Source organism: Meriones unguiculatus, chromosome 7 (genome assembly GCF_030254825.1).
Source record: "Meriones unguiculatus strain TT.TT164.6M chromosome 7, Bangor_MerUng_6.1, whole genome shotgun sequence".
Taxonomy (NCBI): domain Eukaryota; kingdom Metazoa; phylum Chordata; class Mammalia; order Rodentia; family Muridae; genus Meriones; species Meriones unguiculatus.
The window spans coordinates 34,259,670-34,285,367 of NC_083355.1; the positions used below are offsets into that span (position 1 = coordinate 34,259,670).

Consider the following 25,698-nt stretch of genomic DNA (forward strand, 5'->3'; position numbering starts at 1 on the left):
GTTGTATTGGATATGTCTTTAGTTAAATTTTTAAGTAATAACGTTTAGACTTAGTATTGTTCCTTTGTTTTCTCATTTACTCTGTTAATGCAATGAATACTAATGATTTATTATTTCCTTTCTAATGTCATACCTCAAGTTTTTAGCTAGAACAAACCCTATTTGGTTTATGATGATTGTTTTCTACTTTGCTGAGCTGAATTGTTCCTGATTTGTTAATTATTTCATTTCTATTAATGATGTATACTTGTGCTCTTAAAGAATATTAGTTTATGATTTTTCCACCTTGTCTTTGATTCTGCTATTTATGTAATGGTTTTATGTAATTTGGTTTCTCTGTGTCCTTTGGATATAGGTCATATTTTCTTTGATAGTATCCAGTAAGATGTCCCAGACTTTGTGTGAAAGAATTTTCTAGAGTGTTCCTTATCAGAAACTTCTTGGAAAAACCTCTTTGCCTTTTGGAAAGATTGTTGATTGGGGTGGGTACGCACACGCGGCAGTGAGCAGCCTTTGGGAGTTGAGGCTTGCCTGCCACCGTGTGGATCTCCAGGGCTAACGCCGGTGGTCCGTCTGTCCCATGGGCATGTGCTGCTGTTGTACTGGTAGTTTGATTTAGCTAACAAATAAAACCCCCAGAATTGAATATGAAATTTAAATTTAATAATCATTAAGTTTTCTTTCATAATTGCATTATGAGGTAATTTCTTAGTGTAAAAAGAAATAAAAAAATATATATAATGAATATCAGGGTTATGAATTTGGAAGTCTCATTTTGAAAGAGATCTGAGACCCAACAAAATTACTAGATTTTAAGGTATGGTTTAAGTCCTTCAGTTCAGAAATGCTGCCTGGATAAAGAAAAGGTTGTTTTAAGCATTTCTTTTCCTTTCCTTATCAAGTGATTCCTTTTGTAGTGCCAGATCTTAGGAGAACCTAGGTAGACTCATCTGTCAGTCAATTCTAGCACTTTCTAGTCTTATCAGTTACGATAGTAGTATAGTTAATGACTAAGTGTGGGCAAATCACTCTTAATAGTTATTAAGTCTGAAATGCCAGGTACATTTAAAGATGAAGAAATTTTAAACTTTTATACTTAACAAGATGTTCTGTATTTATTGAGATGCTTTGATCACAGAGCTGTTAAGTAGACATAAGTGAGTTGACTTAAAACATTTTTTAGAAGATCTATTTTATGTGCATGATTGTTTTGCCTGCATGTGTGTATGTGTATCATATGTGTGCCTGGTGCCTGTGGAGGTCAGAAAATGGCATGGGATTCTTTGGAACTGGAGCTAAATATGGTTATGACCCACCACATGGGTGTTGTGAATTGAACTAGTCTTCTGCAAGAGCCCGTGCTCTTAACCACCATGCCATCTCTATAGTTCCGCAAATTGGTTTTTTGTTTTCTGAGACAGGGTTTCTCTGTGGAATAGCCCTGGCTGTCCTGTACTAGCTTTGTAGACCAGGCTGACCTTGAACTCCGAGATCTCCCTGCCTCTCCTTCCTGAGTGCTGGGATTATAGGCATGCACCACCACTACGGGCTGCAAATTGGCTTTTATGAATTGTTCTGTATGATTTTATGCTTAAGATCACTGAACAACTGATTTGTAAATTCAAATCATCCTATATTTAGAATTGTGAATGAAAAACAAATGATTTCAAGTGTTTCAAAGTCTTACTTTATATAATTTTGTATAATAATTATACATTAAAATAAATAACCAAACCTATCCTTTTAACTTTTCAGGCATAAAAGTCTCAAAACAAGAAACACCGGGCAACAAGGACAGGCACCATCTTTAGGGCAGCAACAGCAAGTACTTCCTAAGCACAAGACCAATGAGAAGCAAGAAAAGAGTGAAAAGCCACAAAAACGCCCCTTGACTCCTTTTCACCATCGTGTATCGATTAGTGAGGATATTGGCATGGACACAGATTCGGCCAGCCAAAGACTTGTGATCTCTGCTGCAGACAGTCAAGTGAGGTTTTCAAACATCCGAACTAATGATGTAGCAAAGACTCCTCAGATGCACGGCACTGAGCTGGCAAATTCACCTCAGCCTCCCCCACTTAGTCCTCATCCATGTGATGTGGTTGATGAAGGAGTGACTAAAACACCTTCAACTCCTCAGAGTCAACATTTTTATCAGATGCCAACACCGGATCCCTTGGTTCCTACCAAACCAATGGAAGATAGGATAGACAGTTTGTCCCAGTCGTTCCCACCTCCATTTCAGGAAGCTGTAGAACCTACTGTGTATGTTGGTGCAGCAGTAAGCTTGGAAGAAGACGAAGCTAATGTAGCCTGGAAGTATTACAAAGTCCCAAAGAAAAAAGATGTAGAGTTTTTACCACCTCAGCTTCCAAATGATAAATTCAAGGATGACCCGGTTGGACCTTTTGCACAGGAAAGTGTAACATCAGTTACTGAGTATGTATTTTCTTTTAATAGTGGCTACTATAAGTTAAAGAGTAAACAGTGGTAACCTTTTAATGCTATGACTCTAGGATTGGTTATAGGATAGAAAGGATTTATAAAAATAGAAATTTGAATAATTTCTTTAGTATGTTTATCTCTGAAGGAAGCTCTTTATTAAAAAGCTTAATGTCTGTCACCTAACTAAAGGTTTGCCTGTGACTAGAATCTTCTGTTCTTCTAGTCCTCATACTGCCCTGAATTTGGCACTTTACTTCTTTCTACACATGCCTTAAGACGTACAGATTTAGTTACTTTGTATAATTGCTTTTTGACCTTGTGTTATTTATGAATATGCCATAGTACATCTGCTCTCTTTTAGACTCACACCATCTTGTCTTTTTCATAGCAACAAAGTAGGTAGCAGTGAATTGGGGAGGGTGGGCACACATTTCCTTGCCTAAGAATTTCTTTAGGAACCACATCTGAAAGAGGAATTGTCAGAACTTGAGGTGTGTCCCTTTTCAATGAAAGGTGTTAGAGCTACTTTGCTCTCCAAACAACTGGCCTACAATTTATACCATCGTGAGCCAGTAGAGCACGAAAGCACTGTTGATTTTCATTTTCATCAGTCCTTGGAAGAAGACTCCCTTAGCTGCATGAAGAATGGAAGGCATTATCTTAATGCATGTGTTCAGATGTCTAGTAAAATTAAACATTATGTAAAGTGTTCATTGACTAGTTAGTGTTCCTCTTGTGTGAAATTACCTGTCTATATTTTAAGATTTCCTTTTCCTGGCTGTAATCAGTTACTATAGTAGTTCTGGTCTAATCAGTTACAATAGTATTATAGTTAATGCCTAAGCTTGGGCAAACCTTTTTTTATAGTTATTAAGTCTGAAATACCAGGTACAGTTAAAGATGAAGATGAAGAAATTTTAAACTTTTATACTTTTTATCTTAACTAGATGTTCTGTATTTATTGAGATGCTTTGATAGTAAGGTGATATAGGCTGATAATCAGCTATTTGATCACAGAGCTGTTAAGTGGACATAAGTGAGTTGACTTTTACTATTTCCCTATTTTTGGTACCAGTCCTGTTCTTTGAAATGTATGATAGATATCTTTCTATATCTAGTTTGCCTTCATTGTTCACTTTATGGCAAATTTGGGACAGAATGTGGCTTTCTTTTTTTTTTTTTTCCTTTTTTTTTCTTTTTTTTTCTTTTTTACTTTCTGTATTTCTTGGAATACATTCTTAGCCTATCTAATAAGGTTTTTTTATTTTTAATGTGTAAATTTTTCTAATAATATAAATCAACCAGCCAAACACCTTTACATTCCTTTCTAAAATTTATGTGTGTGGATATTTTGCCCTCATGTATGTTTTTGCAGTATGTGTATTTCTGATGACCTCAGAGCCCAGAAAGAGGGTGTTAAATCTCCAAGGACTGGAGTTGCAGACAATTGTGAGCTGCTGTATGGGTGCTTGGAATTGAACCCTGGTCCTCTGGAAGAGCAGCCAGTGCTCTTAACAATTGGCTATCTCTCAAGGCCCTTATTATTTATTTATTTATTTATTTATTTATTTTTTGGTTGTTTGAGGCAGGGTGTCTCTGTGTAGCTTTGGCTGTCCTGAACTCGATTTGTAGACCAGGCTGGCCTCGAACTCACGGAGATCTCTGCCTCTGTACAGGTGTGCTCCACTGCGCCTGGTTCCTTTTATGTTCTTAAGGTTATATAATGTGTTAGGTTTTACTAGCTGCTTAAGGCTGCATATCTCCTTCTTTCTTTGTTGTGTTTTACCTGCAGGGCTGGGCATCAGATCCAGTCAGTTTGTGTGCGAGGCAAGCAGTCTCTTGCTGAGCAGTAGCCCCAGTGCTTGGTGCTTGTCTTAGTTTGTTTTGCTTTATGTATGGGGATTTTTAGCCTACAACACTTGCGTGCTTAGTGCCCTTAGAAGTCATTGAATCCTAAGGTCTTGAACCTCCATGTTGGTACTGGCAATTGAACACAGTTCCTCTTTAACATTGGGGGAGATGGAGAGCAGCATCTAGAGCTGGCCTTGTGCTCAGGAGATAATGCTTTGTTTCTTCCTCATGGTCTCAGGTACTCTACATAGTCAGAGAAACTTCTCTAGTTACAAACTGTAGAAGGGGTGCCTGGAGTTTAGTCTTTTAAAAAAGTGAAATGTGTTTCATTATGCCATTTCACACGAATATGCCGTTATACTTTGTTGTTCTTTCCTCTTCCCACTGCCCTTCTCTGAGCCCCCCTGAGGGCTGATTTCCCTTTCTTTGGATAGAATTCTGTTTTTGTTTTTGTTTTTAAATCATATTACTTTTTTTTTACTTTTCTCCCTTAAGATCTCTTCCTCACTTCTCATGATCTCCTTTTAGCTTCATGACCTATGCACACATATACATTGATATACACTTATATACATGTATGTATGTGTTTATATGTATATATATAATATATACAAGTATACATACACACTTTTAATCTAGGTTCCATATGTAAGAGAAAATAGGCTTCCCCCCACCCCCTTTCTGAGTCTAGCTTATTTTGCTTAACATAATGATTTCCAGTTGTATCTATTTTCCTGTAAATGTTATGATTTTGTTTTTCTTTATGGATGCATAAAATTTTTTTGTTTTTGGATCATTCTTTATCTTAATAGACATGTAAGCTGGTATCATTCGCTGACTGTTGTATAGGAATGAGCCTGCTATTAAACATAATTGGGCAATTATCTTGATGGATCAAATGGTCATTCTATTTTTAGTTTCTTGAGGAACTTTTTTATGATCTCCATTTTGGTTGCACCAGAAGTAAGTGTCCATTTCTCCATATCCTTGCCATCATTGCTTATCCCTGCCCCCCTTTTGGATAGCTATTTTGACTAGGGTAAGATAGAATCTCAAATGTGCATTTCCTTGATTGCTAAGCAGAGGTCATCCTATCTTCTACTGGCTTTCTGATTTAACTATAACATCTTCTTTAAAAGAAAAAAATAAAGTAAAAAGGCCAGTTTCATGCCTCATAGTTCAGATTACACTAGAGAGAAGTAGAGGACCATTTACTCCATGTCATTTAGTGGTGCTTGAAAGTTGTGGGGAGTTTTTCTGATTATTCTGCCCAAGTTATGGTGTGTCTTCACTTCACTCTTGCAAATCACTGCCTCTCTTGTATACTGTTTAATTTGTTGATAATATATTTTTTATCTAAAATTATGTATTAACAAAACCATTTCTCTGTTAAAATGTAAGGTCTCCAAGGCAAGGACTCTTGAATACTATTATACGTCTTTTAACACAAGCACACACAGGGAGTGCAGGTAGGCCTAGGGTACTCCTGTGCACGTTGTAGAAACCCCACAGAATCAGATGACAGTATGGCTAGACCGCTTTACTATTCTAAAACTTGTTTTCTTTCCAGGTTGGATTTTCTTACTTATTGTAGAGATGTGATGATACGAATATTTTTACATTAGAAAACTTCAGGAATGAGTTTTTATGGGCACATTATATTCTTAAGATCTAAGAATTCTAGCCATAGCTTTAAACACATGTATTGGCTGCTTACGCTTATACCGTTTAACCTCACAATCTGTTGTAAAATTACTTGACATTTTTCTCATTGAATACAAATGAGAAGAAGCATGATGTAGAAAAACAGTGTGCAGAGTAGAATGGTGCTGGGTCAGGGCTATGTAAGTTAAGGACATGACTTGTTTCTACTTCTGCCTATTCTGTCCCCTTTGCCCCTCAGTCATAGAAAAGGGGAGAAAAAACTTGAACAAAAGGTTTGCTGTTGGTTTTATTTAAACAAATTTAATTTTTATTTTGTGGAATTGTATATCATGTTTTATTGTTGTTATTGATGTTAACACCAGCTAGAAAACTTTACACTCTGTTAGAATCCCCTTTAGTCCTAAGCCATGTTTTTGGTAGCATAATGATAGGTATCACCTAAGGTTAAATAATGGAGGTTTTGTTTCTGTGTTAACTCAGAGACATTTATGGACTATAATAGTTTTGTACCTGGTAGGTTAGAAGAAATAAGAGCAAGAGATTAATGCTTGTTGCCTTGTAGTTCTCCCCCTGGAATTACTGGAATAGCAGTAATTCTCAGGTGACATTTGCAGGTGTCCACTTTTAGTTGTCACAGTTTAGTGTGCGTTTCTGACATCTGATAGGTAGAAAGCAGAGATGCCGTTAAGTGGCTTGTAAGTGTTCATGGTCGTATCCCACAACACCAACAAAATAGAGCACACAGTGTTCTGTTGTTTTAAAGTATCTTTAAAAAATCCTTTCTTAAAGCATTTGCACATAGAAACATCACATACCAAAATTAACCAGGCTTAAAGTCTATACAATTTAATGAACTTATATACAGTTCTAATTGTCATAAAATATATTTGATATAATGTGGCTTTTGACAGAAGTTTTACGTCTAAAGCTGTTATCAAATTAAATGGGCCAAATGTATTTAATCATTAGGTTCTTTAGAATTTATTATTTGGCCAGATGGTGGCGGTACACATTTTTAATTCTAGCACTCAGGAGGCAGAGGCAGATGGATGGATCTCTGAGTTTTAGGCCAGCCTGGTCTACAGAGTGAGTTCCAGGGCAACCAGGGCTATTATACAAAGAAACTCTGTCTCAAAAACAAAACAAACAAATCCCCGAAAAACAGAGAGGAGGAGTGGGGTGGAGGGTCAAAGAAAGAAAGAAATGAAAGAATATGAATTGAGCTGTTTTAGTTCCTGAAACCACAGCAAAATTCCTGGCATGGTCATTGGTGTTGCTTTGAAACATAAGTCTTATTAGAAGGACTTGGTAATTACCTGGTATTAATTAGTTGATAATTCAAAAGTTCAGAAAAGCATATATCTCATACAAAGAGGTAAAAGTAGTTAGAGACAGGTGGTGCCCCTTATTGAAATAAGTTTATGGTTCACTATTATGTTCTTTTGGTGGCATCTCAACAACCCTATTCTTTGGATGGGGTGCTGTTGACACAGACTATTATGTAGGGAGACTGTCCTCTGTTGTCCTAGAACTCACTGTATAGATCACGTTGGCCTTGAACTCACAGAGATCTGCCTGCCTCTTTCTCTGGAAGTGCTTGGGATTAAAGCCATGGGCTACCAATTCCTGGCAGTTTGGACATGTTTTTAAAACAGCTCAGATCACAATTTACTTGTCTTCACTGCGGAATCAGAAACAAGAATGGGAAGAAATATGGATGTTATGGATTTGTTTTTCAAAATAGAATAGCTTTGAAAGAACAACTGATAAACTTAGAAGGTGCTGTCTTGGTAAATAGGGTATGGTTAAATGGCATACCCTTATAAAGGAAGGGGAATCTGTATATAGTGGTAGAAGAGAATCTCTAGATACATTATAAGCTTTAGATCTTATATACATGACTTTATGTATTATGGCTTTTGGTCATTACTTAGGTGATATGAACAGTACCAGTTTTCCTGAAGGAGAGGGATCAACATACTCTTCATCCGTCTTTCTCTTCCTTATGACTTTAGTTATGTGTGTATAAGACATGGACACTGAAGAAATAAGACTTCAGTTTGAAATACCAAAATTTGTACATGTGTCATAAGCTGTTAACAAACCCATGAGTCAGAGATGGTACAGGGAAGGAATGTATCTGAAGACTTATTTTCTTTGAGTGTAGTCTTGTATAATCTGTGCCTTCATGGATAATTATCAGTTGAAGCCTGGAACTTAGGTTTCCTTTTGGTGTAAAGCAGTGTGGCACTATGCTCATATCGATGGACACATGAGAGATGAGCTCTGTCGGGAGGATGCTTGCTTAGTAGCATGCATGCAGATGGGTTCAGTTCCCAGCACTGCCTTTAAAAACAGCAAGTATGGTGGTGTGCATGTGTTAATGGAGGGAGGTGGAAGCCACAAGATAAAGGAAGTTACGGTCACCCTTGAACACGGAGAGAATGAGAGGCCAATCTGGGCTCTGTGAATTGAAGTGGATAAGTGAGAGAAACGTTGCTCTTTATGGCCTACAGTTTGTTTAAATTGAGTATTAGATCTCCCTAGGACTGGACTTACAGATGATTGTGAGCTTTCTTTTGGGTGTTGGCATCAAACCCTTATCCTCTAGAAATGGAAGAGTAGCCTTAAGCTGTAGTGCTTTTAACAGCTGAGCCATTACTCCAGCCCCAGGATTCTACAATTTTAATAGTTCTGGCTCCCTAATTAGTGCAGAGTAATACAGTTCATTATTTCTCAGTGAAACTAGTTTCTTAGACTTTCATGTATAGTCCTCTATGAAAACTGTTTTCATGAGGTATGCTAAATTATTCCTTTTCTAATCTGTTAGAATTTACTAGGAGGAAGACAGAGTTGGGGATATAGTTTAGCATATCCCATATGCAAGGTGTACACTTCTGTGGCAAATATTATCTTCCTCCTCGTTATTTTCAATTTGTTAGTTACAGTTACAGAGGCCTTGGACTTTTAAAATTATGTGGGTGGTTTAGTTTGTTTGTATTTTGAGACAAGGAGAATCTTGCTGGCTTTGAATTTGACCACTTCTTGCCTTGACTCTTGTCTTCTAAGTGCTAGTATTATACTTGTGCTCGGCCACATCTGGCCGAGGGATTTAAAAGTTAAAGATAGCCTTGTGGCATGCACCTTTAGTCCCAGCACTTGGTAAGCAGAGGCAGGTGAATCTCGGAGTTTGAAGGTAGCCTGGTCTTCATGGCAAGTTCCAGAACAGCCTGTCTCAAAACAAACTAAAAAAACAAAAAATTTTAAAGATAGGAAAATTCCTGCCAAGAACATGGTTGCTTTAATATTTTTTTTCAAGGATTTAGCATGTTTTAATGGAATTTGTGGATGCTTAAAAAAATCTGCTATTTTTTATTTAGGTGGTGTTTCTAAACCCTGAGCAAAAAATACTCTGCTTGAGCCTAGCTCTTTACATTTTGTTCATTAGTTAGGACACATTAAAATTTCTTAATTATATTCATCAGTAGAACTCCTGTGTTAGTTTAGATCCACCAGATATTTATTGTATGTACATAGTTATAAAATACATTATTTGATTCCTGAAAGGTAGTTTTGAATGTCTTTTTTTTCATAGAAAGAAGCATGTGATGAAATAAACTTGTTTTGATTTCACTGTACTCAAACCTTATAAGAATGCTGTTTGCTATTTATTTTACTGCAATAAAGTCATACTTTGACAGCTCAAGGATTGCTTCTGAATATGAGATGGTACTAGGGATAGTACCATTTATAGACAGTAGGAGGATTTTGAGATAATACAGTTCTTCTGTTTTTAACGGTATTTATCTTAGAGCTTATCTCCTATAATTGTCAATGCATATTGTCAAACCTTGTCTGGAAGAGTATTTTTGAATAAAGCCGTAGAATTATGCTAAGTTTTATGTAAGTGCATATCAAGAGTATGCTGTTATCTTAGTGAAAGGAAGGAGATACACTTAATGAAAACTATACCAGCAATTGATTTCTTAGTTTGGGCTTTTCAGTGCTTCCTGTTATTACTGTACCTGAGCTTTAGTTTGTATTCAACTTTGTATCTAATTGAAATTGTCTTTGTAGTTAGGAATTTGGCTACATGTGAAAGTTCCTATTAGGAAAGGAGAGGTATTATTTATATTCATAAAGGCTTCTTTGTATTTAGATAGAGACATGATAACTTGTTTGAATCTGGCACTTCAGAAAGTTTACTTTTATTCAGATTTTAATATAGAAGAATGTATAATGTTATTTTATATTAACTTTATTGTGATTTGATATTAATGACTACATTTAAAATTTTGCATATGCCAATGTCTTCAAGATTACTTCAATAAAATAACAAGAAATTGTCTTTTGGCAGTGCACTTGGTTTACTCTTTTTTTTTTTTATTCTTATAATAGAGCTCTGTGCAGTAGGTTCAGTCCTTTTAATAATGTTACTGCACACTAGTTTCATAATTATGTATTTAAACAATGTGGCAGTTTTTATGCTTCTGCCAGAGGATGGCTTGATATGAAAGAGAAGATTTGTTCACCTTCACGGATCTGTAGTGTCATTCAACCTAGGTGCAGGGGATTTCATTATTCTTTACCATCTGGGTAGGTATTGGAAGATTTATAGTTTAGCGCTTAAGGTTTTCATCTGTATTTTTGCCACTAAGTGACCTTGGCAAACTATTTGTTGCTACATAATTCTAATCACTTAGAAACTACTAGACCTTGTCATAGAAGGCTATTTAATAAAAAAGAGCATAACAAAGTACTATGTTAAAAATCACATTAGCATATTCAGCAGTTTTTAGCCAAGCTATTCAAGAGTTAATGTGATAAGGTAGAGTTACTTTTCAGATATAAATATTCATCTGTTTATAGAAAGAATTATTCTAATGAGTAAATAATATATCTTTATTGAGATTTGTGTCACCAGAATGTTTCTATGAAACTGTAGACTTGGAATGTTAGTTTTGGGGATTAGTCTAGTACATATTTAGAATAGTAGTATATGCTTGAGCATATGATAAAACATTCAGAAAACACTGGTTTTTATTTTGATGGCCTATATTTCAGTCTGTAGGGAGCCAAGTGGAGGTAATACTAGGCATTAGTAATAGAGTGAGGTTTTATGTCATTCACAGAACTAGTAGTCTGGGTAATAACCTACCGCTCCAAACTTCACATAATTGTTGTCTAAATGTTCAGAATAGATAATCAGTAGCATCAGGGCTGTCTTTCTTTCTTTCTCTTTCTCTCTGTCTCTGTCTCTCTCTGTGTCTCTCTCTCTTTCTCCCTCTTTCATTCGTGTGTGTGTGTGTGTGTGTGTGTGTGTGTGTGAGGTCTATTTTGAGATGGGATCTCATTCTGTAGCTCAGGCTGGCCTGGGGTGCTGGGACTGCCCGTGTGATCATGTCCATCTCAATGCTTTCTAATGAAAAGGAGTGGTTTACTTCACAGTATAAGGTACTTTATTTTAGAGTTAACAATGCCAGTTATTTTCATTTTGTCTGTTTTTTTTTTTTTTTTTTTAACATCTCATTTATTACCTGTCTTGTGTCTTGGCACTTTCAGTACTAGAGATGGTTCAGTAAGCCAAGCCAAGATCTCAGACTTTGTGAGGCTTTTATTCTAATGAGAATGATAGTTCTGAAGGTATAATGAATTACATAATATGTTTGATGACAACTGCTACCAGAGAGGTTGGGCACAGTGCTGGGTAGGAAGCACCGGTGCTTAGACAGGCAGTAGAATATAATTTTAAATAGGCAGTCATAAGGTTCGGAGACGGGGGCATTTAAACAAAGCACTGAAGGAAGTAAAGGAGATGGGCTGACAAATCCTGTGAACAAAAGGCAGAGTCAGGATTGTGTCTGTTCTGTGAAGAATATTAAGGAAGCCCCTGGAAATTCGGGGGGTGGGTTAGAAGCAGATGAAGTTGGAGAACAAGAGCAAGATGGTGGGAGATTGGGCGTGGCTCTAAGAGGCTTTGCTGTTATACTCACGTGGTTTTTGCAGGATGTTGGAAATGTTCTGACTAGAAGCGTGGCTGCCATTGTTCTGACAGCTTGAGGACTTGAGTTTTGTAAACCTGAGAGAATAGGAATTTCAAGGTCTTAACGTACTTTATTAATCAGAAGTTAGTGATTTTTTTCTTTTGATTGATGTTCTGGTCTGGAATATAAACAGTGGCTTCACTCCAGGTCAGAAGTGTGGGTCCTGATGCTGCACAGGGTTATGTTGTGTCTTCCTTCTTGTGGCTCCCGTCGTTTAGACTTAAACTCTAAGGCCTAGATTTTCTTGTTTTTGTTTTTTGTTTTGTTAGATTGTTTGTTTGGCTTTTGAATTTCTCTTCTATCCTTTCTCTTGTGTTTTTTTCTTTTTCTTTTTTGCCTTTATTTTATTAGTGTAGGAGTGGAAACATAGTCTTTTCAGTCACTGTGTTAAACCAGGAGACTGGTAATGTGCAAATTGGCCTTCAAGTGCAACAGGAAGAAAACTGAGTTACTTTTTGGCCTGGTGTTTTTATTTTGCTTTGTTGACCTTATTAGTAATAGTAATAGTGTTTTATTACTATTACATGAAAATTACTATTACTATTACATGAAAATAGTAATTTTCATGAAGTAGAAATAAGGCCTTTAAAACTTCAAACTTAAAAATGTATCTATTCAGGGCATAAGAAGAGGGTAGTTACTCTCCTTGCACAAATTGTATGAAAGTGTCTTTTGTGTTTGAAACTTTCACTTTGAGAGTTACTGGCCTTGTGTAGTTTATATTTAAGACTCCTTCTCAGAGCCAGGCTTTGGACAAGTCACTGTGCATGAAGACTTAAAAACAGGGCAAGAGACTGAAAGGCAGCTTGTTCTGGTGGAAGGATTATATATACATAATGTGTTTACTTGGGTTTTTGTTCCATTTTTCTGTTGTTGCAATTGAGATTATAGTAAATTATGACCTCAGTTTCATTTATAAAATTAGAAATTATGGGGTAAATACTATGAGTAATTCTAAAAACCTCACTTAAGTTGTTTTGGAATTTTCAAATGCTTTTTCTTGATAACAAATATTAATTTTCTAATTTTGTTTTTGTGCAGGTTAATGGTGCAGTGTAAGAAACCTTTAAAAGTTTCTGATGAAATAGTCCAGCAATATAAAATTAAAAATCAGTATCTTTCAGCAATAGCATCTGATGCAGAACAAGAACCTAAAATTGATCCATATGCATTTGTTGAAGGAGATGAGGAATTCATTTTTACTGATAAAAAAGATAGGCAAAATAGCGAGAGAGAAGCTGGGAAGAAACACAAGGTGAGTGGGAGAGATTCTACCCTACCAGCGTGCACACTTGGGTGCACGTGGACACTTGGCACTGTACTCACTCATTCCTGCCTTTGTTGTTGGTGGTACTGGTTATTGAGCCTAGGGCCTAGGGCCTCACGCACAGTAGGCAAGCATTGTATCCCTGAGCTGTATCCTCAGCCCCACTCATTTATTATTTTAGAATGGGAAGATTAATCATATTTATGTAGATATATGTATATTCTCCCATAGATAAATCAGGCAGATGGCACACTTTTGGTTAGTTTTTGATGATGAAAAGATTTTTGTTGTTATATTTTCAGATTGGATAAAGAGTATATTAACTTTGGTCAGAATTCGAATTAGAACATTTAAGTACACTGTTGGTGCTAGGTTTAAAAAGTGCAGGATATTTTTTGAGTATGTGATTTAGGAAGATTACCTTCTCCTTAAAAGCAAATCTTTATAAAATATGGGTAATGAAAATATTCATCTGGTGCTGGTGAGATGGTTCAGTGGGTAAAGACACTACTGCCTAGCCTGAGAATCTGAGTTTGATCCCTCGGTCCTACCCAATGGAAAGAGACATTTTTCAAGTTGTTCTTTGAGCTCCACACTCATGGTATGTCATACAAATATGTTGCACATATGCACACACACAAATAAAATGTAATTAAAAATATGCATATAATTAAAGTTTTAAAGTTAGGTACTCAAGTGTCTGTTAGGCAAAAAATATTAAGCATTCGGTGGTAAATATGAAATATATATATTGAAAACCCTAAATTTATTAAATGATGCAATGTTCATTCCACAGAGTTTTACTTAACTGTACCATATGCTAGATACTTAATTTTGTCCATTTGTAAATATGAAACCAATAGTATCTGGGATGTGTGTACCCACAATTCAGAGTTAGCACAGACTTGGGAAATTTTCAGTATGTTTCAAAGTTCCAGCTCCTGCTGTCAGCCATGATTTCTGGAACAAATTCCTTAGCATCACTGTGCATTTAATTTAATATCTGTAAGATGAACACACTAATTGTTTACCATAAGAATTGATGATGGTGAAGTGCATTGGCATACACGTTTAGTCCTAGCACTCAGGAAGGAGGCTGAGGCAGGAGGATCTCTCTTCTCTTGAGACCAGCCTGGTCTACATAGCAAGTTCCTGGCTAGCCAGGGCTACATAGTGAAATCCTGTCTCAAAACAAACAAAAAACCAAAGTAAACCAAACTAAACAATAGAAAAGAATGACAAGCCAAGTATAGTGGTGTGTGCTCTCTAGTCTAGTGCGTTAAAGGCTGAAGCAGAAAGATGACGAATAATGAGACCAAGCGTGATCTACGTAAGACCGCTTTTCAAAAGCAACTCAGTGACTCCAAAGCGACCCGAGAATCGGTGATAACGCATATATATATATATATATATATATACACATATATATATGTATATTACATGTATGAGATGCTCGACGTAAAGCTACTCAAGAATTGATAGGTTGTTACTGTTGGTAAACTATATATAGCATAGCCTAATATATAATACTGTTTTCAGGTGGAAGATGGGACATCTACTGTTACAGTGTTAGCACACGAAGAAGATGCTATGTCATTATTTAGTCCCTCTAAGCAAGGTAAAACTTTTTCTAATAATGACTTACACATTCATTCCAGTGCTGATTTGAGTAATTGATTTAGGATAATTGCCCACTCCTAAAAAAAAAAACAACCAAACAAACAAAAAACAAACAAACAAAAAACCATGAAGTATGGGTAATGAAAATTCTCATCTGGGACTGACGAGATGGCTCAGTCGGTAAAGACAGCTGCTGCCCAGCCTGATGAGACTGATATGACACTGTTGGATTTTAATAATCCTTTCTGCATAATCTATATGCATGGGATGGTTAGATTTATTATTTATCTTGTATTTGAAGAAGCAAGTTTAGGTGATAGAAATTCTCTTAGAAATTGAGTGTATAACTTCTTTGATCTTTTGGCTAACAAAGACCGAGTGTTGTTGATCATAGTGGTGTAGGCCTTTAATCCCAGCACTTGGGAGGCAGAGGCATTCAGATTATCTATGAGTTTAAGGCCAGCCTTATCTACACAGTGAGTTCTGGGACAGCCAGAGCTACACAATTGAAAAACAAACAAACAACAACAACAACAACAAAAAAAAACAAAGCAAGATTGAGTGTAAATTGTTGAAATGTTTTACCCTTTTTTACAGATAGAAATAGGTCTGTGTAATCTGTGTAGATGAAATAAAATCATTGTTTAATGCTTCTTCTGATCTGAAAACTCAACTTAAGGTTTTTTTTTTTTTTTTTTTTTTTTTAGGGGAGGGAGTTAGTGTTTGCTTATTTTAAGACAGTTTCTTTCCATGTAGTCCAAGCTGAGCTCTTGACCCTGACTCTTGAGCACCTGAGTATCACTGGGATTACAGGTGTGTGCCACCATACCTGGCCTGAGGAACTCAGTCTTTAAATTAAGTAAACTTATAAAAACTTGGTTCTTCTCATGTTCACATGTGTAAGAGAACATGTTCTTTGTTGCTTTGTTTAGCTTTGTTTTTAATTTTTTGGTGACATGATCTCATGCAGCCTAGGCTGGATTCTAACACCCTGTTTGGTGAAGGCTGCATTGAATCCCTTATTCTAGTGCATCTACCTCCTAAGTCCTGGGATTCTATCATATGCCACCATACCCATCCGAGAATTTGTTTTCCGATGTTATTAGTTTAGCTTGTTTGTTTGTTTGTTTGTTTGTCTTTTTTGAGACAAGGTTTCTCTATGTAGCCCTGGCTGTCCTCACTCTGTAGACTAGGCTGGCCTTGAACTCAGGGATCTGCCCCTTGAGTCCTGGGATTAAAGGTGTGTGCCACCACTGCTCAGAAGTTTAGCATTTAAAAGTTCCAGACAATAGAGCTGTAGTACTCAAAAGAGTCTTTTGGAAGTATCTGGCTTATGTGAAGATACATATAATTTTTTAAATTGATAGATAAACATATATATTTATGTATGGTGTATAGTTTGTTGCCTTTTGTGGGCTCTTTAGAGTGCTAAGTCAAGCTATTTAATATGTATTACCTCAAGTACTTTTTTTGTAGTGATATCAGGAAGATCAGCTTTCTTAGTAATTAACAGGCATTAAGCATACTATTAACTTTTGTTGGTACAATATTCATTAAACATTTGAGTAGACAGTTTATCTTTTAGTCTGTTTTTGAAGGCAACGTTTTATTTTAATATTTTGAGAATAAGGAAAAAAAATCCATGTAAAGAAGGAGCAGGTGGTCTTTCATAAGGTAGATTAGAGCCTCAAACTATTGGTGGGTAACATCTTAGATTCTTTGATGAAGAGGTCCTTATCAAAATTCTAGTGGCATTTTGCATAGAGATAAAGTATCCTGGAATTCACGTTGGGGCTCAAAAAAACTTGAGTAGCCAGTGTGGTACTGAGTGAAAAGATCAAGGTGTTGAGCCATGTTTTATGTTATATGCCTGTAGTCCCAAGATTCAGGAGGTTGACAAAGGAGTTCGTGAGTTTGAGATTAGTCCTGTGTAGACTCTTACTTCCCCTCTCCTCAATAAAAAAGTCTTCTATTAGCCGGGTGGTGATGACACACACCCTTGGGAGGCAGAGGCATGTGGATCTCTTGAATTTGAGGCCAGCGTAGTCTACAGAGAGTCCCAGGGCAGCTGGGGCCACACAGAGAAACCCTCCTCCCCCAAAATTGGTTTATTAGATTGTCTAACTTCAAAATATAGTATACAGATAATAACAGTATGGTACTGGTCTTCAAAGCCAGTAGAATAGAGTAGAGGGTCTAGAAGTAACCCCATGTTTTATGGTCAAGATGTCTATGCTGTTAAATACATAAACATGTAGTAATTATGTGTGTGTGGTACAGTATGTTTTAGTACATGTATGCCATATGTACCAGCCAAATCAGAGTATTTTGCATTTCAATTTATTAGGAGTCGTAAAGCTCCTCTTACCTAGGAGTTTTTTTGTTTTGTTTTGTTTTGTTTCTAAATAAAATGTGTGACTATACACCAAAATAGTTAATTTTGAAGTTAATCACTCTTCTGTGCTGTAAGTACTAGAACCTATTCCTCTTCTCTAGTTCTATATTGGTCTCTCCTGTCTTTCCGTTTCCTCACTTCCATTCTTCCCAACCTCTAACAATCATACTCGTAATAAATAACAATAATGAAGAAAACATGATATCAAGCTTCAAGACAAATAATAATGCTATATTGTTATCTGCAAATATTATAACAGATACCTAGATTTATTCATTATATATAATTAGTTTGGTATTCATTGGTTGCATCTTTATTCAGATGCTTACATGCAGCCTTATTTACTTAAATCCATCTGTTTCAAATGAAAAGATAAGGCCTGGTAGATGGCTTGGCTTGTAGGTTGCTTGCTGTGCAAGCTCAAGAAGCAGAGTTGGGATCCTCAGTAGCCACATGTATGTTGGCGGGTGTGATGGGACTTGCCTGTAATCATAGCATAAGAGAAGAGGAGATAGGGAATTCCCAGAGAAAGCTGAAAGCTGACTCATCCAGTCAGTGAGCTCGAGGTACACAGGAGAGACCTTATGGAAATGTGTAAATTAGGAAGAGGCTAGGCAGATACCCAGTATCAAGCTCTGGTCTTCACATCTTATGCATATATGTACCTGTGAATGCACATTTATTCAATCTCATCACACTGCATGCACAAAAAGAAAGTGTATTTAATCCTAACATTCTAATAGCATTTATATTTTTATGAATTGTATACAGAGCTTAACTACGGTATAGGTTATGTAACTTCTGGAGCTTCCTCCGGGAAAGTGCTATTGTTTATTTACAATGTTATTTCTAAGAAAGATGGTTCAGATTTTAAATAAGAGACTATGAACAGTTAGTGTTCCACAGTTGTCTTGATAAATATTAGGTTTTATATCTATTTTGGATGAGTAGAATACTGCTTGGCTAATAGTTGAATTTTCGGTTTATTTTTTTCTGATTGTCATATGTAGATGCTCCACGTCCTACTAATCATGCCCGTCCTCCATCAACCAGTTTGATATATGACTCAGATCTGGCTGTCTCTTACACTGACCTTGATAACCTCTTCAATTCTGATGAAGATGAATTAACAGTGAGTATCCTATTAATAATTAGGATTAAATTAGCTTTCGTGTGAGCTCCAGTTTTAGAAGTGATTTGTGACTTGAGTACTATGCTTTATGTCTGAACAGTAGGAAATATTTTATAATAAAACACAATTTTACTTTCATGTTGGAGTCATCTTAACCTGGTTTTCTTGGTGTGGGTTTTTTCCTTTTGTATGTTTGAAAGATAGATGATCAAGTTTTATTGAGCCCTACCTTGTAATTTTTTTGTTTGTTTGTTTGTTTGGTTGTTTTAGTCTCCAGAATGATTTTTCTGTTCTCTGAGCCTGTAATTTGAGAAGTGACTCTGGAATTGAATCAGAGAATTTTAAGTAGTTAACATTAGAACTTTACAAACCTTATCAATTTAGTAAGGAACGCCAGTTCTTCTGAAATTGTGTGACATTGCCCCTGTTACTATGAGACATACACTTGAAAACAGTAAAGGAGAAAACTACTACTTCATCTTTCACACCTGTGTTCAGAGAACATTGAAGATAAAAGCTTTAAAATGGGATTTCCTAGGATGTCAGTTGTCCAGCAGTTAATGAACTCGGTGCTGTAGCATCTAAAGGGATTCCTTTTCCATTACTTAAAAGTAGCATAGTTATTGACTGCCCCATTTGGTCTTTGTTGTCATGTAGCATATATCCTGCCAGGATATCTATCACATATGTTTCAACGTAGAAATGCATTGCAGGTACGACTAATGGCAAATACAGCTATATGGAAACCCTGTACCCTCCAGTGTAGTGTGTGCAAGGGCGCTGCACTGGGGAAGTGGCTTTGAACATTTTGGTCCGTATAGGTGTTCTCCCTGCTAACACACAGATATCAGCTGTGGCTCCTCTGGGGTAAAAAGTTGTCTATATATGTGCTTTACTCACAAAGTGTTCAGTGTAAGAGCTGGATGTTATGGCACATGGCGGCAGGAGGGTCATGAATTCAAACTCAGCTTTGTGTACATAAAAATGAGAAGACAGCTTAGGTTACATGAGGCCCTACCTATCTTCAAACACAAACCACAAACACCACTGGTAGTGAGGTTTTGTTGTTTGTAAGTTTTCCTAGCATGCTCAGTTTTATCAGTAAAAACATTTTTACAGGAATAACCTTATTAAAACAAGGTGAAAATATAAAGAAGCATTAAGAGAAGTTGATTATTCATTATTATAGGAAACTTGAATATCTTGTAAATAAGGGATAGATACTTTGAGGATCTTTTGCTAAAAAACAATTCCGGTGTTAATTTTACATTTCTTTTATTTGGTTTTAAGTTATTGGTTATTCTTGCTTTTTTACATATTTTCTTTTTTTCTCACTTTTATTTCATTTATTTTTTAAATATTAGTTGCAGTTTATTAACTTTGTATCCTAGCTTGTAGCCCGCTCCCTCATTCCTCCCCGATCCCACCTCCCTCTCTCATCTCCTCCCTGCCCCTGTTTACATATTTTCTTAAGGATGCCATTTTCTCTGTTAATTGAGAGGCTTACCAAGTAATGGTCAGTGATGAATCTGCCTATAAACTATCCAGTATAGCATTTAGTCTGCCAGACATTGAGAAGACCATTTTGGACGGCCAGTATGTGTCTTTTCAGTTGCACATGAGTGATTAGTACTGTGGCGCTGCTTTGGCTTTCAGATTAACATGTGCTCTTCCCTACCCCCATATAGCCTGGATCTAAGAAATCAGCAAGTGGATCAGATGATAAAGCCAGCTCCAAAGAATCAAAGACAGGAAGCCTGGATCCGTTGTCTTGCATAAGTAAGCTTCCCAGACCTGAGCTCTAGCTTGATTTGAAAATTTATTCCCAACAAAATTTCTTTTGCTTTAAATACAGATTTGCCTTTTTAAAGTTTATGTTAAAACGTGTGTTTTATTAACTGTAGGCACAGCAGATCTTCATAAGATGTATCCCACACCACCATCATTGGAACAACACATCATGGGGTTTTCTCCAATGAATATGAATAGCAAAGAATATGGTAGTATGGACACGGCACCTGGAGCAACTGTCCTGGAAGGAAACACTTCTAGTTTAGGAGCTCAGTTCAGGATTGAGGTTGAGGAGGGCTTCTGTAGCCCCAAACCTTCAGAAATTAAAGTAAGTATGTTTCCAGAACAAACTTCCTGTTTGTTCTTACAGGATTAATTGCTGTGTTCAAGAATCTTTTCACAGTTGATTTTAGTTTTGTGGCTAATAAATATGAGGACTGAATTGTGGGAACACTGTGAAACAAATTAAAGGGTAGAACAGAAAATCTTTATACTTTTGACCATTTAAAGAACAGGATAAAGAAGACAGTCGCTTTGATTCTGTTTCTTTGTTTTTGTCCCTGGAATATAAGGCACGTGTTCTTTATATTATAGGATTTTTCTTATGTCTATAAGTCTGAAAATTGTCAAGTTCTAGTAGGATGTTCCATGTTTGCACCTTTAAAAACTCTACCAAGCCATTATCTGCCTCCTATCAAATTGCCAGAAGAGTGTATTTACCGGCAGAGCTGGACTGTTGGAAAATTGGACTTGCTTCCTTCAGGCCCTTCAATGCCATTCATCAAAGAAGGGTATGATTGATGATGTTATTATAATATTGAATGACTGTATAGGTGTGTGTGCATATGTGTGCGTGTGTGTGTGTGTGTGTGTTAGTGGGGTGGCATTGGAGGGTATGAGTGCCTATCAGCCACATGTGAAGGCCAGAGGAAAGTTTTGCTTGCCCTTTTACTCACTTGAGACATGGTTTCTCACAGAACCTGAAAACTGCTGTTTTGTCTAGGCTAACTGACCAGCAACACCTTGGAATCTGCCTGTCTTTGCCTGTCTTCCAAATCCTGGGATTACAGCTTGTTTAGTCATGACCAGCGTTTTCACATGGGTGCTAGGAATTTGCACTCAGGTCATAATGCATGCACATTAAGCACTCTTACCCACTGAGCCATCTCACCAGTCCAGGTTTTGTTTTTCTTGAAGTTCCTAGTATTTTCTTGAAGTTCCTGGAAAAAAACCCACTGGTTCTAGAAATCCCAAGTGAATGAATGAATGGATGAATAAGTAAATAAATGAACGAACGAATGAATGAATGGGTAGACAGATAAAGAAATTTAAATAAATTTATTCTTGTTGATTACAGTGATCGTAGAGATGGGTAAACTATTTGAAACCATACACCATTTTTTACTTTAGAGGTTCCTTTTTCTTTTAGTCTACAAGTCTGAGTTACATACTGCCATTTTACATTTACTTTACATTATAGTACAGTTTTGCATTTTATTACCAGTTGTGTCTTAAAATTACTACTCCCATTTTTTACACATAAACCCCTCAAAAGTCAAAATTTCTTTTTTACAGTCAGTAGCAATTAGAGCCAATAAAATATGGATATTTGTAGCATTAGAAATTTATAGTGGGCCAGGTGGTGTGGTGCACGCCTGTAACCGCAGCACTGGGGAGGCAGAGGCAGGCGGAGCTCTGTGAGTTTGAGGCCAGCCTGCTCTACAGAGTGAGTTCAGGACAGCCAAGGACAGAGAAACCCTGTCTCGAAAAAACTAAACCAAAACAAAACAAAAAACCCACAATCAACAAACAAGAAATTTATAGTCAATATGGCTGTCTAGATATGGGTTACTGTAGACAAATTTCACTTATAATTTTGTTTTTCTATTTATAAATTATAATTTTTAAGACTTGTGTGTGTCCTTACACAACTTACATATGTGTCCTTATATGACGTGTGCAGGAGCCCACAGAGTACATCAGATCCCTGGAACCTGGAGTTATAGGCATTGTGAGCTGCGTGACATGGGTGCTTAGAACTGAACCTTTGAACCTAGGTCACCCAGAAATGCAGCAAGTGTCTCAATCATGAAAGCCGTAGTTCTAGCTCCTGATTTATTTTGTAATTTTTTTTTTCTTAGTTTCTTGAGAAAGGGTTTCTCTGTGTAGCCTTGGCTGTCTTGGACTCAGTTTTTAGACAAGGCTGGCCTCGAACTCACAGGAGATCTGTCTGCCTCTGCTCCCCAAGTGCTGGGATTATAAGGTGTGTGCCACCATGCTCTGTTTATTTTATAAATTTGAATCTAGTATATCACTATATTTTGATTCTAGCTAGCCCACAAGAATCTTTGTAGCAGATACAATAAACCTGAAATAAGTCTTAATTATATCTCTAATCTTGTACTGATTGCCAAATGGAAGTTCTCAGTGTTGCTAAGAAGCATTTGGAGGATCTTTATTTTTATTTCACATTACTAATATGTTCCTTTATGTATGTGTTTCTCCTTTTTACCCTGGTGACAACAGCGATGGAAGTAATATTGATCAAGATTATGGCCCTGCCTACACACCTCAAACTCATACTTCTTTTGGGATGCCTCCGAGCAGCGCACCTCCTAGTAATGGTGGCGGGGGAATTCTTCCTTCTCCATCCACCCCTAGGTTTCCAACTCCAAGGACTCCAAGGACTCCTAGGACTCCTCGTGGAGCTGGTGGACCTGCTAGTGCTCAAGGCTCAGTCAAGTATGAGAATTCAGACTTGTATTCACCAGCTTCCACCCCATCTACATGCAGACCCCTCAATTCTGTTGAGCCTGCAACTGTCCCTTCCATCCCTGAAGCGCACAGTCTTTATGTAAACCTCATCCTTTCAGAATCCGTAATGAATCTGTTTAAAGACTGTAATTTTGACAGTTGCTGTATTTGTGTTTGCAACATGAATATCAAGGGTGCCGATGTTGGAGTTTACATTCCAGATCCAACGCAGGAAGCACAGTATCGATGTACCTGTGGCTTCAGTGCTGTCATGAACCGAAAATTTGGAAATAATTCAGGATTATTTCTTGAAGATGAACTTGATATCATAGGACGTAACACAGACTGTGGCAAAGAAGCAGAAAAACGTTTTGAAGCTCTCAGGGCTTCCTCTGCAGATAATGTTAATGGAGGCCTAAAGGAATCGGAAAAGGTGCCTGAAGAGTTGATATTACTGCTACAAGATCAATGCACTAATTTATTTTCACCCTTTGGAGCAGCAGACCAAGATCCTTTTCCCAAAGTGGGTATAAGTAGCAATTGGGTGCGTGTTGAGGAGCGGGACTGTTGTAGTGACTGCTGTCTCGCATTAGAACATGGCCGTCAGTTTATGGATAACATGTCAGGAGGAAAGGTTGATGAAGCACTTGTCAGGAGCTCATGCTTACACCCATGGGCCAAGCAAAATGGTAAGTTTTTGAATGGAATAGTTCTTTTTTAGGAATTTGACCCTGGCTTCTTTGTTCCTGCATGTAAAAGTATCAGAAGCAATTAGCCTGGATGGGGATGCTCAAGTGTGGCCTTAGCCCCCATTTAAAGACAGGTACATGCTGAGTGTTGTGGCTTATGCCTTTATTCTCAGCAGAGGCATGCAGATGTTAATACAGGCTTAAAGGAACCTGAAAAGGTGCCTAAGGAGTTATTACTGCTACAAGATCAATGCACTAATTTATTTTCACCTTTTGGAGCAGTAGACCAAGATCTTTTTCCCAAAGTGGGTATAAGTAGCAATTGGGTGCGTGTTGAGGAGCAGGAGGCCTCTGTGAGTAGGAGGCTAGCCTCATCTACATACAGAGTTTCAGGATAGCCAAGACTACTTAAGAGACCCTATCTTAGGAAAAGAAAAAAGTAATGTAAAGAGACTTCTTAGCTGTTAGTTAAATTTCAGCAGTAAAAATGTTACTATACATCTGTAAATGTATACTTACATAAAAATCTAAAAGGCGTGCTGCATGTTAGTCAGCAGAAAATGAATGATTGCTTTATTTCAGCCACCTAAGTTGTCTTTTGAGGTCTGTGCAGTCCGCTATCTAGCTAGGCCTGCGCTATCTCATTATTTACTACGCACCTTGTTTGGGCTCTGTACTGTTTCATGTTAACTGTTGAACAATCACAGCAGTCTCTGTGTGTGTGTACGGGGAGGTCAGAGGATAGCCTTCTGTGTCATCCCTCAGGAGCCATCAACCTTGTGGGCCTGCCCTTCTTCAGATCATGTTTCCCATTTCCAGAGCACCAGATGGTTAGGATACCTTGTCTTTTTGAGCCTGTGATTTAGTGGAGGAGACAGATAATAGACAGCAACAACAGAAAATACACACTCGCATTATACACCAGTTACAAGTGCTTTGAAGACAAAGTAGGGCAGAAAAACATATTTGCAAGGGAGAGACCTTACCTGCTGTTTTAGAAATACGGTCATGGATGTTAGTGGGGAAGGAACATTCATGGAAAACCCTACTTGAAGTGGGAAAGTGAGCAGTGTAGCTAAGTGGAGGAAGAATGTTAGTAGACAGTGTAGTTCACTGCGCCCTCTCCCAGCTTCTCTGTGTGGCGTTTCAGGCCATCCTTTGGCATTTATTTTAAATGCCTTGGGAATGGTTTTTAATAGGAAAGTAACACCATACAGTCTTTTTAGCTTAACGAAAAAAAATCATTGTCTATTGCATAAGAAATATCCTGGGATAGGAAGGGATGGGAAATAATAGTAGAAGCAGAAAAATTAGGAGAAGACAGTTACAGTAGTCGGTGAAGATGGCAGCTTGGAAAAGATGGAAATCAGTAGAAATAATAATGGTAGATTCCAGATTAGATTGAGACGTAGACCTACAGAATTGTGCTGATCCATGTCAGAAGATGAAGCATTAAACATGGTTTGTGTGAATGTTGGTATTAACTACAGAGGAAGAAAATAGGAGGTCAAGTATATATTTGGAGATAAGGAGTTTTAAATTCCGAAAACTGGTGAGTCTGGAAATGAAACATCTTTTGTATGTGGGTTATCAGTATAAAAGATTATGGAGAGCCAGGTGTAATGTGGAAAGCCATCTGTAATACCAGCAGTGGGAAAGTGGAGGAAGGAATCGGAAATTCAAGATCATTGACTACATGACAAGGAGACACCCTGGGATATATGAGGCCCTTTTCTTTGACAAGGCTAGAGCTGGAGGGCAAGTTCTGGGGAAGAGAGGGTCAGGAAGGAACCAGAGAAAGAGCAAGGCAGTCAGTTGCTCATTTATGAGAATATTTGAAGGAGAGTGATAGTAGGTATAAATGTTGTCTTCATAAAGGTGCAGTGTGACAAGTCCACTGGATGTCACCCCGTCAACGTAGTTCAAGCCCTGGGTGTGAGGAAATGAGAAACACATTTAAAATTGGGGGGATATTGATATAGAGAAGTTTTATGTTAGGGTTAATATATAATTATATATATATATATATATACACACACACACAT

At 37.2% G+C, this 25,698-nt stretch overlaps 1 protein-coding gene across 1 annotated transcript in view; it reads left to right on the plus strand.

Annotated features, from left to right (window-relative positions):
- Med13 (mediator complex subunit 13) overlaps positions 1–25,698 on the plus strand; it is a 94,124-nt gene that overhangs the window by 34,054 nt on the left and 34,372 nt on the right. Inside the window, exons 9-16 of the mRNA XM_021645849.2 lie at positions 1,756–2,439; positions 13,047–13,260; positions 14,812–14,890; positions 18,298–18,419; positions 20,108–20,198; positions 20,324–20,538; positions 20,805–21,001; positions 22,737–23,653. Of these exons, the coding sequence (XP_021501524.1) occupies positions 1,756–2,439; positions 13,047–13,260; positions 14,812–14,890; positions 18,298–18,419; positions 20,108–20,198; positions 20,324–20,538; positions 20,805–21,001; positions 22,737–23,653 (2,519 nt within the window). The remainder of the gene's footprint in view (positions 1–1,755; positions 2,440–13,046; positions 13,261–14,811; positions 14,891–18,297; positions 18,420–20,107; positions 20,199–20,323; positions 20,539–20,804; positions 21,002–22,736; positions 23,654–25,698) is intronic.